Source organism: Falco biarmicus, chromosome 1, assembly GCF_023638135.1.
Source record: "Falco biarmicus isolate bFalBia1 chromosome 1, bFalBia1.pri, whole genome shotgun sequence".
In the NCBI taxonomy this organism is placed as follows: Eukaryota; Metazoa; Chordata; class Aves; order Falconiformes; family Falconidae; genus Falco; species Falco biarmicus.
This window is the reverse complement of record NC_079288.1, coordinates 114,898,151-114,914,727: the sequence shown is the minus strand read 5'-3', so window position 1 is coordinate 114,914,727 and position 16,577 is coordinate 114,898,151. Positions and strand designations below refer to the sequence as shown.

Sequence of the window (16,577 nt, the reverse complement as noted above, 5' to 3'; positions counted from 1 at the left end):
AAAAGTTCTTAGATTTTATACAGCTATCTTACCTTACTCTGTCCTCCGAATCCCCAAGTGTTTTCTTCAGGTTGGAAAGATCTGGGTAATAGGAAGCAGGAGGAGAAATAACCTCTAAGACTCCAGACTGGATTTCTGTGGGGAAGCTGAGAAGAGAAGCTTAGTGAGACCCCATTCCTCAAAATAACTTTTAAGGGCAACCACGCACAGCAGCTCCACAGAGTTACGTCTGTTCCTCCAGAAATGCAATTCACAACTCCAGCAAAGAAACTAAGTCACAGAGGTGGCAAATTAGGAACCAAGAAGGGGTCTTTGACAACCACCAGAACAGACAGGACAGTAACTCATCATGAGTCTCAGAAAACAGTGAAAAAAAGTGTGTCTCAGAAATCCTGCCCTTCCTGCGTCTATAGATGCCTACTTGTAATCCTGAGATAGTGGCCAGAATGCAGCAGTAATTCACAATCAAATCCACTATCTAGAACTACACACAACTGTTCCCCCTTGCATGACAGCTCCTCACACTTGCTTGAACTCTAATTTTATGTTCTAGCCAAAATTATACTGTCCTGGAGTGGGAGTTTGGTATGGGCACTGTGGATCTAGTCTCTGCTCCAAGGATTAAATTTTCCATTGAAAAAGTCATTGAAAAAATGTGTAATCGACTTTAGGAGCCAAATCTGGAAGTCAAATCTCCTCCTTCCTGCAGAATATGTGGGGGAAAAAAAGGATCACTGATGCTTATGAAAAAGAATCTCAGTCTTACTGTGTAACACTGACAAAGCATCCACTCTGGCCGAATTTTTTTCAAAAAACATAAATAAATCATAAAAATTAATTCACTTCTGGGGGAAATCTGCACCCTAAATACAGCCTGGAAAAACCCTGAGTGGAGCAGGATGTGCAGAAAAGCCTCAAAAGTGAAGCAAAAGGGCCACGTTTCCAATGATCTTCTTCAGGGTTTTCTGTTTTGTTTTATTTTGGGTGGGTGTCCATCTCTCTTGCCAAGTAACAAGCGACAGGACAAGAGGAAATGGCTTCAAATTGCATCACGGGAGGTTTAGACTGGATATTAGGAAAAACTTCTTCACTGAAAAGGTCAAGGATAGGAACAGGCTGCCCAGGGAGGAGGTTGGGTCACCATCCTTGGAGGTATTCAGAAGATGTGTAGAAGTGGCACTTAGGGACTTGGTTTAGTGGTGGGCTTGGCAGTCCTGGGTTAATGGTTGGACTCTATGATCTTAAGGGTCTTTTCCAACTAAATGATTCTATAATAAAACACTGATACAAAGACTGAGAGCTCTCTTGTAGTCATTTTAAAGAAGGAGAGAAGGGAAAGGCCGTTTCACCTCAAATACTGGCCAAAGTGGGGTCCTGTCAGAGTAACCACTTCACAAATAAGTCTGTGCATCAAAGAAACCAGCAACACCAGTACGGCAGCATGATGCACATTTCATCTCTTGCTTCTTTCAGTCAGCTGGGCATCAGGGCCTTTAGCCTCACCTGTTTTGTGACTGTTGGCTACCCTCTACCATTTCTTAGAAAGCAGCTTTTGCAAGACAAAATAAACCTACTGAAGAGTGTATTTTTTTGCCCAAACATTTTAATTTAGTAGTTCCTCTCGAGCTGCTCTAAGGATTTTAACAGGCACAAGATGCTGTAAAAGTCTATAGGAAAGAACGATAGATAAGAGCAAGCCAAACTGCAGGGGGAACTAAGCCTTCATTTGACAGCTCTTGCAGTGATTTGGCATGGTAAAAAATACCCATCTCATGTTACCCGCCATAAAATAGTATTTCACGTTATAAACTTAATCCCATTGCTGTCCAAAGTCCATGCCTCTTCATGAAAAAGAGGCAAACGAGGAGACAAAGACAACTAGAAAACACGACAGACATCAGAATGCATTGCAGGGCTGTGAAGTCAGTGGGGACCTCACGCATGTAGCCTCAAGGTGCCTTGAATCGCATCGTTAACTTTGTGCAGAAAAGACTTCGGTTCAAGTAAATATTTAGCAGAGGCTTAAGCTGAGTCCTTGTCTGATTAGTTAAGGCATATTTATGAAATAAGAAAAGGAAAATAAATCCTTCTGTTCTGAATTTCAGTGTGTTACGATACACATAGTGAGTGCACCTTTGCCTCATTCATTAGCGGTACCATTTCAGTATGGCAGAGCTGTAATTTATTGCTGAAATGCTCTAACTCTTTCCATAAAACCTCAGAATGTCTTTACTCGCTGTTGGGTGTTACACTCTATAGGACTTACCTGGTTTTAACACTTTCTGCAACTCTGTTAACATACTGTGCATTCACCTGAAAGAAAAAAAAAAAAAAAGAAGGGGAGGTTCATTTCAAGTCACCCATTTTTGTATTCAGCAACATTTTGTAGGGAATACTTATATGCAAACACTTCATTTTTATTCTTTTCATTCCAAATAAAAGCAGTATGTTATAGCAGCATTTGTACTGAAGGACAGTATCGCATTTTCAAGCCAACCGAACTTTCAACGTAGTTGAGATTAGAACTGAACTATCTCCACTATGGTTTCTGCATTTTATTTTTTCACTGCTTCTGCAGGAGGCCAAGCCATTTTCTGCCTAAAGTTCTGTTCCAAAGCTTTCAGTTATGCCAGAAAATCATAGTCATATGACCGTCAGTAAAAAGAGCCATTTCAGGTTGATCACCCCAAAATCACAAAGAAGCCTGAGGCTGTTGAGCTGTCACCTAAGCAAAATTTTCTAAGGCTAGCGATACTTAGAATTTTTATTTAGAGCTTCTTCCTAATATAACAAGCTTACAGCTCTTAGTCCGGAAATTTTGAGGACGTACTTATTCATTGCTGTTTCGTAAAGTAACAGTTTTAGTGTGCAAAACACATCTGTTAGCTATACTAAAGAGTGCTAAGTTTTATGGATGTGATTTCCAAAGCAATACAATACCTGCCTTGGCAGTTCAGATATTTTTTTTTAGATACTCGTTTTGTAAAAAATACTTGTTACCAGCTACATACTAAAATTGCAGTAAGTAAAAATGATGTGAAGTGGTAAGTAAAGAACTGTGCTAAGAAAAAAACACCCAAACCCCTGCAAATCACTTTCAGTCATTAAGTTACACTGACTTAACCTCTGATGTAAACATTTACATTGATCCTCTGAAACTTTCTGGGAAAAAAGGAGGTGTGGATCCATCATCAGTGAACACACCTGCCCTCCTCTCATCATAAAATGTTCCTATCACCTCTCACATCAGCACGATCAACCTGCTCTAATTTACTGCACGGCTGAAAAAAGGAAGCTGCAAGAACGCGACTTTGGGGATGGAAGAAAGGGGAAAGACCGATTTTTACAAATGTAGTTTAATCCTGAATTGGCTGAAATGGACTATTACTACAACCAAAGGTACTACTTGTTAAAAGTGCCCGGTTAGGACTGTCCACAGTGGGAGACTGTACTATTCAGACGTTAACCCTTAAAAACTCACGGAGCTCTCTGAAGCCCGGTAAGAGAAGTTTATCCTACTGGCAGCTAGGTAAAGCCCGTCGTTGCCAGGGCACTTCATTAGGAAATAGCGAATGTAAAATAAGTTCAGCTCCTGAGATTGATGCTTGAAGAGGATCCACAGTCACTAAAATCGGGCCTATCTACTTACCTCTGTGGTCCAAACAGAAAAGTGGAAGTCACGACCTAAATAAAATGAACTATGTTCTGTTTGACAGTATTACAGCTGCAAAAGCTGCTCTAAGTGATGACTGAACTAAAAAAGCAAACTTTAACAGTTAACGAACACTCGTATGAAATTTAATGTTCCTTATGGAAGGACAAAGAAATATGCAGAACAACTATGAAGTCTGAATAATCGCACAGTCTTTTTACCTTCAAGTAACTATCACTAGCTAATTCCCTTCTGTAGCTTTTTTTCCAATGTGATCAAGACATTTCGGAATGATAAAAAACGTCATTTACGCCTAATATTTTACCTTGACCACTGTTTACTTTCCTAAACATGGAATGGTTCAAGTCTCTGAACAGTTTTCTTTTTCACAAGAAAAGCCATCGCACACGAAGGCAGCGAGGCTCCCAGCATGTCAATGTCCTTTGTGAAGCATGGTACCAAACCAGCAGATAAATCATCTGAACTTTTGTTAGACCGAGTAAGTTTACTTTTTTCAGGTTCTAAGGAACTTTTCTGTGGAGGATTTGCATTTCGCTCTTGAAGTAGAATACTTTCAGAGAGAAATCATGAGTTGATACGGGTTTATTTGAAAATCTGACTGCCACAACTGTGTTTGTAAATGTGATACGACTTCTTACCCTTCGGTCATCTGAGTTACAGTGGGTTTCCCACATATGAATGCCGAGGCACTAACTCCTCACTGCCTCCTCCAGCCCTGAAGAAACCCCCCCCAAAGGCCAAGCTAGCAGTGTTTTGCAGCCTCTCCTACACAATCACACTAAGACATAAATCTCCACATTGTCTTTCTATCAGCATACTGCACCTTTCCGCGCAGACTTACCTCTGCTACAAAGATGATTATTACACAGTCATTCTTCTGCTCTTCAGAAAGTTCATACAGTAGGGAATGCAGCGTATTAATCAGATAATCTTGTTTTTCCCTTTTCACGGTAGGAATACCCATCACCAGTGAAACTGCAAAAAAAAAAAGTCCACAAACCATGTAATTTTAAGCCAGGTAAAGGGAAACTGAAAATACATTTTAATTCTATTACAATTAAATTACAATTTAATTGTGATGTGACCATGAGACTTGGTGACAGTTAATTCTCCTATAGTACTGTGACAGCATTTGCTTGATTACCTGGAAGGGGAGAACTTTGCTAACCAGCTATGTTCAGGTTAGACACACCTGTGCCTGTGTATAACCACCAGGTCTATGCTGCGTGGGCTGTCAACACTTGAGAACTTGGAGGTATTACCACCTCCAGCAAACACACAGGTATCTGCTGCTGAGTTTCAAAAGTGGGTATTGCAAAACAAGTGCTAGCTCTTGGTATAAAGTTGGAGGTCTGAGGAGTAAGAGTTAAACCGACACTGCTCCAGTGAGCAAGTTCTCACAAGAGGTGAGCACTGTGTATCTCAGAAAGGGATCCAACTCAAAGGTTTTTCCAAGCTGTTTAATTAACATGAATCAATGGCTTTGACATAATCAATGATAAGAAGAAAGGACCTTGGATGTTATTGTTATTAAGAAGAAAGGAACCAAAATTGTCTCTGGCAAAGACTCTACTGGTAGCAAACCTGTGCTGTATTACATCTTTAGATTGCAAGCAGGACATCTCCATTTTCACTGGTGTGGGCATTAACCTAAACCAGTTACCTAATACAGCTCAGTAAACCTGTGGAATTCTTAGTCCTTGCAGATGATTCCTGTTCACCAAAACCTTGTGAGTCTGGTAAGGAAGCAGCAGACTTTGAAGGAGTAGGTGCAGTTAGTGACTTGCTCCAGACTTCATCACCCATGCCAGCATCAGCTCAAAAATGTCAGAAAAGTTCCGGCGTTCCTTCCCAGCACATAACCTGCTAAACCGTTGGGGTTTTGTTTGGATTTGCATGCCAAAGGTCAACCTGTACTTGTTAAACTGCCGTCTTGCTATTGTGATTTTCATGTACAAATAAATGAAAAGTAAACACAGAGCATTCTTTTATTACTTATTATTTTTCTTCCTTTTTTCCTTTCTTCTTTTTTCCCTTGCTTGTGAGTGTATCTGGTTTTCTGACGGTTTTTTGCAAACCCCTTTGCTGACAACCTCTGATCTCCTGCAGACTGACACCGATCTACGGGCGCTCCAGTGAGAACTACAGCACTCAATCACGTTGCTACAACTACACCTACTAATGAGAAGACTGCAAAAAGTTATCCATTGTCACAGGCAAGGGCAAGGATTTTTTATAGTTAAATCACAAGTGGTGCAAACGTTTCTTTATGTAAAATCACCCCTGACAAAAGTCAGAATTTCAACAAAATAGAAAACCCAGCAAATTGTTCCTTGTTCGCTTATCGCTTTTGAATGTTCTTTTTACCTATCACTTAACAGTGAGGAGAAGATGAAACTTTGTAATTTGTATATAGGAATTAATTATCATTTGTGCAGGTGTCACCTGATTTCTCATGAGGATGAAAAAGTTACATTGAAGATTTATTAATATCCTTTAAGCGAACATAACGCCTTTCCATTTGCTTCTAACCTTAGCAAACTGAGGGCATTATAAATTCTCCTTGGCTTCCTCACTCGTACTAATTTTGTGGGGGAAAAATGTCAGCTAATGCATCTTAGCTATATCAATATACAAGTAAAGTAAAAAATAACACTGTTTTTCAATGATGACTACTTTTTGTTGGTGTTTCAGAGTTTATCACAATACTTTGGGGTAAAAACTTGACATTTGGATGGGCATGGTAAAAGCGCTTTTGCCATCCCTGTTCAAATTTACTCCGTTTGGCAACATTATAAAGTTTAGGGAGAAAACCCACTCTGAACCGCAAACTTCATATGCTTCATTGCTAGAACTTAATATAAAATATAAACATATGGAAAATATAAGCCAAACTTTATTTCCTACCTCCAGTTCTCTGTCGCCCAAAAATAATATCTGGGAAAATGGCATCTTCATACTCTCGAAGGTGAGGTAGATAGTAGTACATGTTTGTAAGATGCATGGGGAGTTTTCTGGTAAGGTTTAACATTTTCCACTTCGTATCATCTTAAAGAAACAACAAACCCACACACACACATAAAATAAAAAGCCAGCAGTGAAGCCTATTATTTCAAACTGTCTTCCTCAACCGAATACTAGCAGATTACCACACACAAGGTTGTTCAGTCGGAACTATTCCTCAGAAGTGATTATATGTTACCCTCCTGTGGTAATAAACAGAGAATTGCCCAGTATGACACCTCACCCCAGGCGATGGTGCCCAGCTCCGAGCCTGAATGTCCTGGTAACTCTGCCTGCCCTTCCCTGTGCCTAAACCGCTGCAGGACCCAGCCATCTTAAAACACAACAGCAGTCATTTTAAAAGCAGCAGGAAAAAAAAAACCCCGAACACCTGGTTTGACTTTTGCACAGTTGGCAAGTGACTTTTTAAATGAAAAGAAATACAGGTTCTTATTCACAGCTTTCTTAATTACTTAACACTTAAGTGCTTTCCCAAAAAATGTAACAGAGGGTGGTTTTCAGGGCTCAAACACAAGTTCTCAGGTTAGAAAAAGTCCTACGGCAAAAAGGACAACCCCATTCAGGCCTTTAGAAACTACTCAAGAAACAAAACGAACTTAAGAGAAAAGTAGGGATATTTTTTTTCTTTAGCAGTTTAAAATAAAGATGAAAATAATCAGAATATTTATTCATGTTGAAATAACTCAAGTGTGACCTTATAAAAATAATCCTGTTCTTTCTCTTTTTTTCGTAAGCCATATAAAAACCAGATACCATTAATTTACTAATTTATCTTCCTTGATATATACATTCATGGATGTTCCAGTGGTGGCAAAAATTGTTTAGAACAGATTTAATAAAAACTTGAACAACTTAATTCTAACATCATTACAAAATTAATTATAAGCTTGAGAAAAAAAAAAAAAAAAAAAGTGCTTAATGTACGATACCCATGGGGGCAGAAGCGATAATGCACCATGCCATTTTAAAAAAGGTATTTGAATGGCTTAAAATGAAGCTGTATTTATGAAGAATAGCAAATGGTCTTTCTCATATTTAAGAAAACTGCTTGGAAAGAAAACTGAAGATCACTCCAGACTTTATTTACCATCGTCTAAAGGCTTAAATCTTGCTTTCCTGACACAGGCAGCATATGGCTCTAGAATTCTGTCATTCTCCGTGGCTGAATTTTTCTGTACCCTCCTGGCTAGCTACAATGTGTACGTCTTTTTGCCCTGAAAGAAAAATAAAGCTCCCACGGATTTATCTAAGGTAATCATACTGCAGTGGGTGCCTCCTCCAGATGCCTTATCAGTTGTGCAAGGAGGCTGGTGCTAGGGCACGCCGCGATACCAGACCCACGCCTTAGCCTGAGCCAACAAAGTCATGTTAACAGCCCTGCAAGTCACAGAAAACTTGAAAATTATAGTTTCATAGTCAGGAAAGCCACAGAAGGTTTATTGACTTAGATGCACCGTTATTTTCCCAAGAAATGCCTCTAAGGTAACTCCTCCAATTTACCACCCTTCACAGTTACTTGCAACAAGTCCTACAAACAGCCACGTGCTCAGATCAGTGAAGCCCGAGGCTTACTGAGTGGGCAACATTTGTTTGAACTTTTTCAACTTCCAAAAGATATTCCCACTGAAAATTAGGACTCGACAGAGAGCTTCACCACTCTACAGAAAACTTTCAAAAAACAAAAATCCAAACCTATATACCTGTCCAGGCATTTGTGTATGAAAGAGAGACCCACAACTCCTCCCGCGCTGCTTTGCTGGAATTTTGCTGCATAGAAACTTTTTTTTTTTAAACCACCTTCATAACTTTTCAAGTATTTCCCGCTTTTATTTGGAAGCAGTACCTATCGAGGGTTGGGCAAGGGACTTTGGTTTTATAGCGTACAATAAACTTTTTCATTTTTGCTGTATGGTAAAACTTGGCTGGAATGGGAAACAGAAGAGGAAGTAAAAACAAAAGGAAAACTGTTCAGTGATTGTAAGAAATTTCAGCTTTGAACCCTGTGAACTGACAGCTTCAATGCTCTCCGATATCCAGCTGGCTCCAACAGGAATGAAGAGCAGAGGGAAGGGGAACTTGCACTCTCCTCTGCCGCTATCGGGCATCAGGCAGTAACTCCTCATCCGCAGGGTGTGGGGCTACTGGGGGCTGACACCGGGATCTCTGCCTAAAGCTCGTGAGGGGCCACAGCCCTGCCAACACTCAACCATTTGTTTATACGCATCTGAACAGTCCCAATGAATTAATATTGAACAAACAGACAAAAAGAGGCAGGGAAGAAGAAGATAACCAGCTGGCTACGCAAAGCTGGAACGCTCCTTGCTCCTTCTTCCCCTGTAACAATGCTGGGTAATTCCCTATTTTAATTTAACGCCAGCCCACGGTACTGAATGCAAATAAGGATTTTTAAAAAGTAGTTTTCAGTAGCATCCAGACTCTTTGAAGTCTTGATGTGTTGTGGAATGCCTCCAGCGCAGAGATGGATGCGCCTTCTAGTTCTCCTTCTCTCCCCTGGGAAGTAGCTCTTCCAGTCTGAAGAGGGAGGAAGGCAGATCCTGCACTACTGCATCGTTACTTTTAGGGGACAGAGTCAAAGTGCCTGATCTATGGTACACAACTACACTGTGCAGACAGATGGGGATGGACAACAGTCTATAAGCAAGGATCTAATCTATTTTTAAATAAAAGTTTAAAAAACAAAAAAGTTTAAAAAGTTTTTTTACAGTTTTAAAAGAAGTTTAAAAAGAAGTTTAATGGGAAGAAGCCAGATCGCTAGAGTCAACTTAATTGCATGTTGGTGTCCATCTTAAAGCAAAACAAAACAAAAGGCAAAAAGCTGAGACACAGACACCCACCCCCCCACACCCCCACCCCCCCATCAAAGGTTTTCTTTTAATTGGCATCACTTGCAAGCATTCGCATTTTCTTCAGGTTATTAACAAACTACTTGCAAAACAAAAATAAATTCTAGAGGGAACATTCTTAGGCTGTACCCCCCGCCAACATCACTCCACCTGGACAGCAGAGCGACCAGGACTGCGGAACATCTGACGAGGTGTACCTGCCTTCCAGATTAGACACAGACCTAGTATTTATCAGAGTGTAGTCACATAGTAAAAGCTGGTAAAAATACCTTAGTCAGTGCTCTGCTGGCAGCAAGGGAGGGCTAAGCAGTGTAAGAAACCCCATTAGCAGCATGTACAGCTTTGCTGTGATGGCACCGCTGAAGTCTATTGTGTCCTCCCTTTTTTCTCTTATTTACTAACCAATCCCATTTAAAGAGGGGCTACAGATTACTTCCCCACCCTTCTTTTTTAAAGCAGAAACTTCTACCTAATGCTAATATAATCTAATCAATTATTTTTCTCCACACACCAGTGATAAAGCAACTTGAGCACACAAAACTTTGAACTGTTAACACAGTACATTTGTATACATACAAACCTGTATGATTTGTTAAGTTCATTCTTTTTGCAACTACATGTTTAATTTCATCTAGGGCACTGCTCAGTTCGTGCGATCTCTTTTTATTTTCCTTTTCAGCATACAATAGTCTCTGTCGAAGTTCCAGAAACTGGCTTTGGTACATGTCTAACTCATTTCCTGCAATGAGAACATAATTTCTTTTCAAAGAGGTGAATCATGCGATGGAATAAAGAAAAAGTTTAGGAGACAGTTCAGAAGACGTGACCAGAAGTGTATAAACAATAATAAAAGAGGCTGCTCACAGCTTATTCATGGAATGAAGAAGCCTGGAAGAGTATTAAAAAGTAGGGTTTAGGTAGCATAGCTGGGTAACGGCTTGAAACTGAAGACAAGAACAAGAATATGACATCCATAAAATGGAAAAAGGCAGAGAAAGACTACAGCTTGCAGGGGAAGGTGCTATCCAGGAAAGCCAACAGTATTTTTCACTAAAGTGACAAATCTCGATGACACTAAGATTAAAATACAGATATTAAGTATTCAGCCTTCATCTGCAAGTTAAAAAGCATCTGCAGTATATTAAGAACTATTAGTAAAGATGGTCATTTGCACTCTTGGATAATATTTAATTAGAGAACAACTGAAACCATGCTCTGGATTGAAGAATACCTTCATAATACGTAGCCCACCTTTGATGAAATACTCTACAATCGTATCAATATTACAAACACTGTACTCTCAGTCATGTTTTTCAGGCACCTCTGCTGTTCATTATCTTTAAGATAATGTTATGTTTACAGAAGATCCACTTTCCTGAGAAGCAAGTACCATTTGAACTTCCCCGATAGCACAGATGACATACAAGGCTCATACCGGTTGGTGCCTCCACTGCTCATTGCCACGAGAACAAAGAAAAGTTAGACTTATTAAAATGAATATAATATTCAGTAATGTCACTCACTTTGCAATGGGAAGTAAAAAAAAAAAAAAACACCAGTGCAGAAGGGGCCTTCTACTTCACTTTAAAATGTTTTATAACTCTGGGGGGTTTTGGTGCTGTGTTTGTTTGGGGTTTTTTTAGTTAAATGTTGTTTAGACACTTGATCCATTGACTGTGCTGAGTCCCATCCTTGGCAGGACTCATTTTCTCAGACCCATCATTATCCCTCAGCACTCCCAGTAAATTGCCAGGGAATCTAGCCTGTAAAAGAGACTAAGAGCAAAATGCGCAGATAATATAAATTCGTAAGGATTTGCAGAGGCATTTAAAACTGGAATTAATTTGTATTTTGGATAGACAGGGTTTTTTATTTACAGTAAACACAAGCCCTTAATTTAATCAATAAATGTATGATTGAAAGACCTTGAAGTTTAAAACACTTAGGAAGAACGTAGCTAGAAAGAGAGCAGAAAACGTGTGATCTGCATTGTTATTATTATTATTGGTCTCACTAAAATTTTGAAGTATGTTTAGTAAAATGCCCGTAAAATGAATGCTTCCTAAAATTTTCCGACAGCCCTAAAAACATTTTAACTTGCAAGAAAGGCGTACATATCTAGCAGTATTTTGTACTATGCAACTATGAATGTATGTTTGGTGTTGTTGAAGGGAAGGAAAAACTGGATTATTTCAGCTGTGTGCAACAAGAAAGCTCTACTTCTTTCTATACAGCTATACTGTATATTATAATGTATTTCAATTATTAAACCGTTCTTATCTCAACCCTTGGGGTTTACCTTCCTTCCGATTCTCCTCCCCATCCCACCGGGGGGGGGGGGGGGGGAGGGGGGGGGGGGGCAGCGCAGGGAGTGGCTGTGTGGTACCTAGTTGTTGGCTGGGGTTAAACCACGACACTGTAGGAATGCACTGTCTTGTTTTATGCTTTTCTTTAGCAGCTGTGTTTGCAATGCCATAATCCAATCTTTACCTTTTTGCTTTAGAATGTATATGAATAAAATGGAAACAGAAGGTTTAAGCTGATTTAGGTGACAGACACTAATCATACTGTTTTCACAGCAAGAAAGTGGTCCCAAATAAAGCATCAATACATGTAAACACAGCGGAGATTCATCTTGCAATTCCAAGACTAATTCAGAGGCATAAACTACAGATACAGTAATGGATGGATTATTTTTTTTTAAGTTCCAATTGCCTTTGTTAGGAGTTAGATAGCATCAAGTGCCAAGAAAATGTGGAGGTTTGATGCAGTAAAGTTCCATATGCTCCTGGGAAAGCGCAAACAAAATCAGCATGACCACAGTCTTAGGGTAAATACATGTTATCACAGGAGCAACTTACTGCTGCTGAAAAGGGAATAAATCATTCTGTAATGGAAGTGTTTCTTCATAAAACGTTGGAAAGACTTGTTCCATTGACATTTCCAGTGCTGTATAATGTAAAATTTTGCTAAAACAAAGCAAAATTCCCCTCAGTGCAATATGTTACAGAAGGAATCAGTACGGAAATCGCAGCAGAATAACATTGTAGTTCCTCTCTCCAGAATTCTTTCAATCATCCAGTGTTAGCGTGACTCAAAACTAGCGGTGTCACTACTGGGCCGACGTTTTTGGTGAGCACCAAGTAACTGTATTTTTATTTTCTTGCTTACAGGCTATCGGTGAGTGCGCCCAAAGAAGCTGGCATTTGTCATCAGCCTTACCTAGTGCTTCAGGCAGAAGAGGGAAATAGCATTTTAGAGTCTTTCAGAATTGAAGCCTCTGTTCAGTTAGTAGAACAAGACTTTTAATAATTGCTTACCTCATCCGATTTTGACAGCTGGGGAAGCATGGGTTTGGCAAAAGGGATGTAGTATTCACTCACCCTTAGCAAAGAAGGAGTTTGTTATTATAAACATACACAGTTTAAAACAGAACCTGAAATGTTCTAGGTGTTACTAAAGCATAAGCAAATGAGCAGTATTAACTACCAGTAAACCTTTGACAGAAAATGAGTGTTTGGAAAGCAGTACTGAACTTTTTGTATTTTGCTATGCAATAAGGTGCTGCCATGAACAGTATTTGTTACCAATATAACTGTAGCAAGCTAAAGAGATAAAATTAGAAGCATTATGAAGCTAAATACTCTTAAATATTTATATGGTCATTAAGTTTAAATGGATTTTAGTGTGCGTGTGGAAAATGTTGCTCTTTAGGTATCGAAGGATCTACAGAGAACTAAATGAGCTGCTTGCACTAGCTGCTTGCAAAGAAGCAGACAGGGCATTTTCACAAATATAGCTGGTTCTGGCAAGGAGGGTCAGGAGAAAGGAGCTTTGGTTTTATCATGAAACACTGTCTGCCCCCAGCAAGAGCCCGACTTGGCAACACCTCGTCTACCAGCAGTTCTATCAGCAACAGGCAGCGTCAGGCTGCAAGTAGAAAATTGTGAGATGAGGACCTATGGCAAAACTATAAGAAGTAAATGAAGGTAAAGGCTTCTTTTCCCTTTGGTGAGCTGAAGATGAATCACTGCTGGGCTAAGAAAACCCTACTAGGAAATTTCAGTGGGGTTACAATTGGCTAAAAGTCTGGGCAGAAAACACCCCAACAACCAACACGCCAACCAGATGCAGTGACAGCACTCAAAGCTTTTTCAACAAAATTTCAGCTCTACTGCAGCATTTCCCCTGGCTGTTTACTACACATTGTCATATATACTTACAGCTACTGTAATTCTAAGATGGTGATACTTAAAATGCTTTTAAATGTGGTTGTTATTTCCTAATATATATAGATATAGATATATACAAAACTTTTTGCACCGGATACTGAAACTGTTAAGAAAGAACGCTCATTTCTAAAGCAAATACTCATTCTAAAAGTCAACTGATTTTTTTTCTTAGCTCAATGCACACATACTTCCTATTATCATAATATGCTTCCAGTTTTATTAACAACTGATTTCTGGCAATACCCAAGAGCTGCAAAACAATTCATCACTCCTAGCATTCAAAGAAAAAACAAAATAAAAGGAAAATTGGGAGTGGCAGAGAGTAGGGAAGAAAACATCCCAAAGTCTAGCAATGACTCTTGTTCTTATTTCTTGATTACAAGGCACGCTGTTGATAAAGACACCTAAGACCTGTTGATAAAGCACCTAAGACTCTTTCTTTCAGAAACTGAATTTTGTGTAATGCCTTCCTTGAAAGAAAACTACGTAAGCACACTTAACTGCAAAAGACCTTGTCATACTCTGCACTTGGAACCACTGCGCACTGTTCAGGTTAATGAAGCATATTAAACCACTGAGGCATGCATCGCACTAACAACTGTGGCTGTTTATTATCTTCCTGGAACTGATCTAAAATAGACCTTTCTCAATCCTGTTACACGCTTTGCAAGCTCGGGTATTGTTCTCTCAGAGTAAGGAGGGGGGGAGGGGGGAACAAAAATCCCCCAAACAATGCATCTGCCTTAGTTCAGAACAGCCAGTTCTTACGCAAACACTTAAATTCAACAATGTGCTAATGTCTAACGGGATTTAAGCACCTTCCTGAATTTGTGCATGATCTTTTAATATTTTGTTTGTAGCATGACAGCACGGAACTGTTTGTGTCTCCCAACAGGTTAGAGACAGCCGAGCAAAACTACCATGAAGTCAGAAGCTGCTTCACCTGCACTGAGTTATGTTCACCCATTATGTTTCATGTCCAGCCCAACCGGGGTAGCTTCGATGGTTGAGCTTTAAGCACAGGACACAGCATGCCTTAATGCGTATCTTAAATGTTCAGGAGCCTCTGAAGTCAGTCAGCGCTCGGGTTGGTTTATTTTACATGGCTGAAAAGGGAAGGTTAAGTGAGCAGGTTAAGAAGCTTCTGATTGTTCCTACTCATCCATCCATCCTGTCCATGCCCTGACGGCAACTGGGCTGCAGGGCCCGTTGCGTTAAGTAGGAGGAGAAACACTAGTTTCAGCCAAGCACAAACCTCGGCCTGCTTCTAACTGAAAATAGGTAAACAAACTTGTTTCAAAGAAAATACAACTTAAGTTCTAATATTTTCTTAAATGTTGGCAAACAATTCTCATTTTAGATCTGAGTTTTTTCCTATATTAGAATGTTGTGAAATGTGATCTTAAAACATTCAGTCAGAATATCACTATACAGGAAAGCAATAGCATTAAAATAAGTGGAAAAATATAGAAATTGAATGGATATTGTATGGTGTTTGCCCATAATTGGCATACCTTGGTTTTAAAACAGTAATGTTAGTAACACGATACAGGTTCTTAATAGCAGTGGAAAATTCTGATCTGAATATGGCCTTTACCAGTTAAATAAAAAGCACTCATTCACTTCAAGCAATGGTTATTGTTTCGTTCTGGTTAGTATTTTAAATATTTTTACTGTTCTGTCCGATGTAGCAACAATAACTCATTTACACACGCATTTAATGAAATGCCTAGCCACTGAAGTATTTCTAGATACAACTCGGTTCCTCAAGACTCAGTGTGCTGCATTAGGAAAGCGTGAAGGTCATGTGTTTACACCTGTTTAAGTACAGGTTGTGATGAGACACTTGCACAGCGAACAACGAGAGTTCTGAAACGTTCCCTATCCCTTTCTCTGTGAAAACCAACAGCGGTCTCATTTTGTACCTGAATCTTTATAGGATTTATGACTCGGTTACTCTGCTTTTGAGGACAAGGCAGCCACTATTCTGCCTCAAGTAACTGCAAGAAGCAGCAGACTCTTAGTTCAGTGAATTACATATTTAGAAGCCAGTACAACTATACAGCTTTTGTAAGTATTGCATATGAATTTTGGTGTAAAATTTCGGATCAGTAAATACTGCATCTTAAGTCTCATTTGAGGTCGTTGTATGCTGTGGGTTTTTTTAACACCTAAATGCAGAACGACACAAGACACTGAGTAAAGCCATCAGTGGACTGGAGAAACTGCTCTTACCTCACTGCATTTCCAGCTACATCCCGACTGCATATTGAGGCAAAACCTGGAAGTGCAGTAAGCTCTGTACCTCTCAGATCCACTGGAAGGAAATGCATGCAAGGAGGGAAGGTGCAGCGTGCTGTCGTGGTTTAACCCCAGCTGGTAACTCAGCCCCGTGCAGCCGCCCGCTCGCTCCCCCCGGTTGGATGGGGGAGAGGATCAGAAGGTACAAGTGAGAAAACCCATGGGCTGAGCTAAAGACAGTTTAATCGGCAAAGCCAAAGCTGCACACACAAGCGAAGCAAACCAAGGAATTCAATCCCCACTGCCCACGGGCAGGGAGGTCAGCCCCCCTTCCTCCTTCTTCCCCCAGCTTCATAAGCCAAGAATGACACCATATGGTATGGGATATCCCTTGGGTCAGTGGGGACCAGCTGTCCTGGCTGTGTCCCCTCCCAGCTCCTTGTGCCCCCCAGCTGCTCGCTGGTGGGATGGGGTGCAGAGCAGAGAAGCCCTTGGCTCTGTAAGCCCTGATCAGCGGTAATGAAAACATCCCTGTATTATCAA

The 16,577-nt window shown here is 40.1% G+C and overlaps 1 protein-coding gene across 9 annotated transcripts in view; it reads right to left on the bottom strand.

Annotated features, from left to right (window-relative positions):
• The window catches only part of MGAT4D (MGAT4 family member D), a 39,929-nt gene that overhangs the window by 18,469 nt on the left and 4,883 nt on the right, over window positions 1-16,577 (bottom strand). For 5 of the 9 annotated variants that reach the window (XM_056362924.1, XM_056362853.1, XM_056362862.1 and 2 more), the window contains 5 exons: window positions 10,142-10,300; window positions 6,581-6,721; window positions 4,515-4,648; window positions 2,267-2,313; window positions 33-146 (listed from right to left, as the gene is read on the bottom strand). In XM_056362924.1, coding sequence (XP_056218899.1) covers window positions 33-146; window positions 2,267-2,313; window positions 4,515-4,648; window positions 6,581-6,721; window positions 10,142-10,300 — 595 coding nt within the window. Of the gene's footprint in view, window positions 1-32; window positions 147-2,266; window positions 2,314-4,514; window positions 4,649-6,580; window positions 6,722-10,141; window positions 10,301-10,812; window positions 10,922-10,951; window positions 11,040-12,881; window positions 12,946-16,577 lie in introns of those variants that run through there. The other 4 variants (XM_056362881.1, XM_056362889.1, XM_056362869.1 and 1 more) reach the window with 3 other exon arrangements.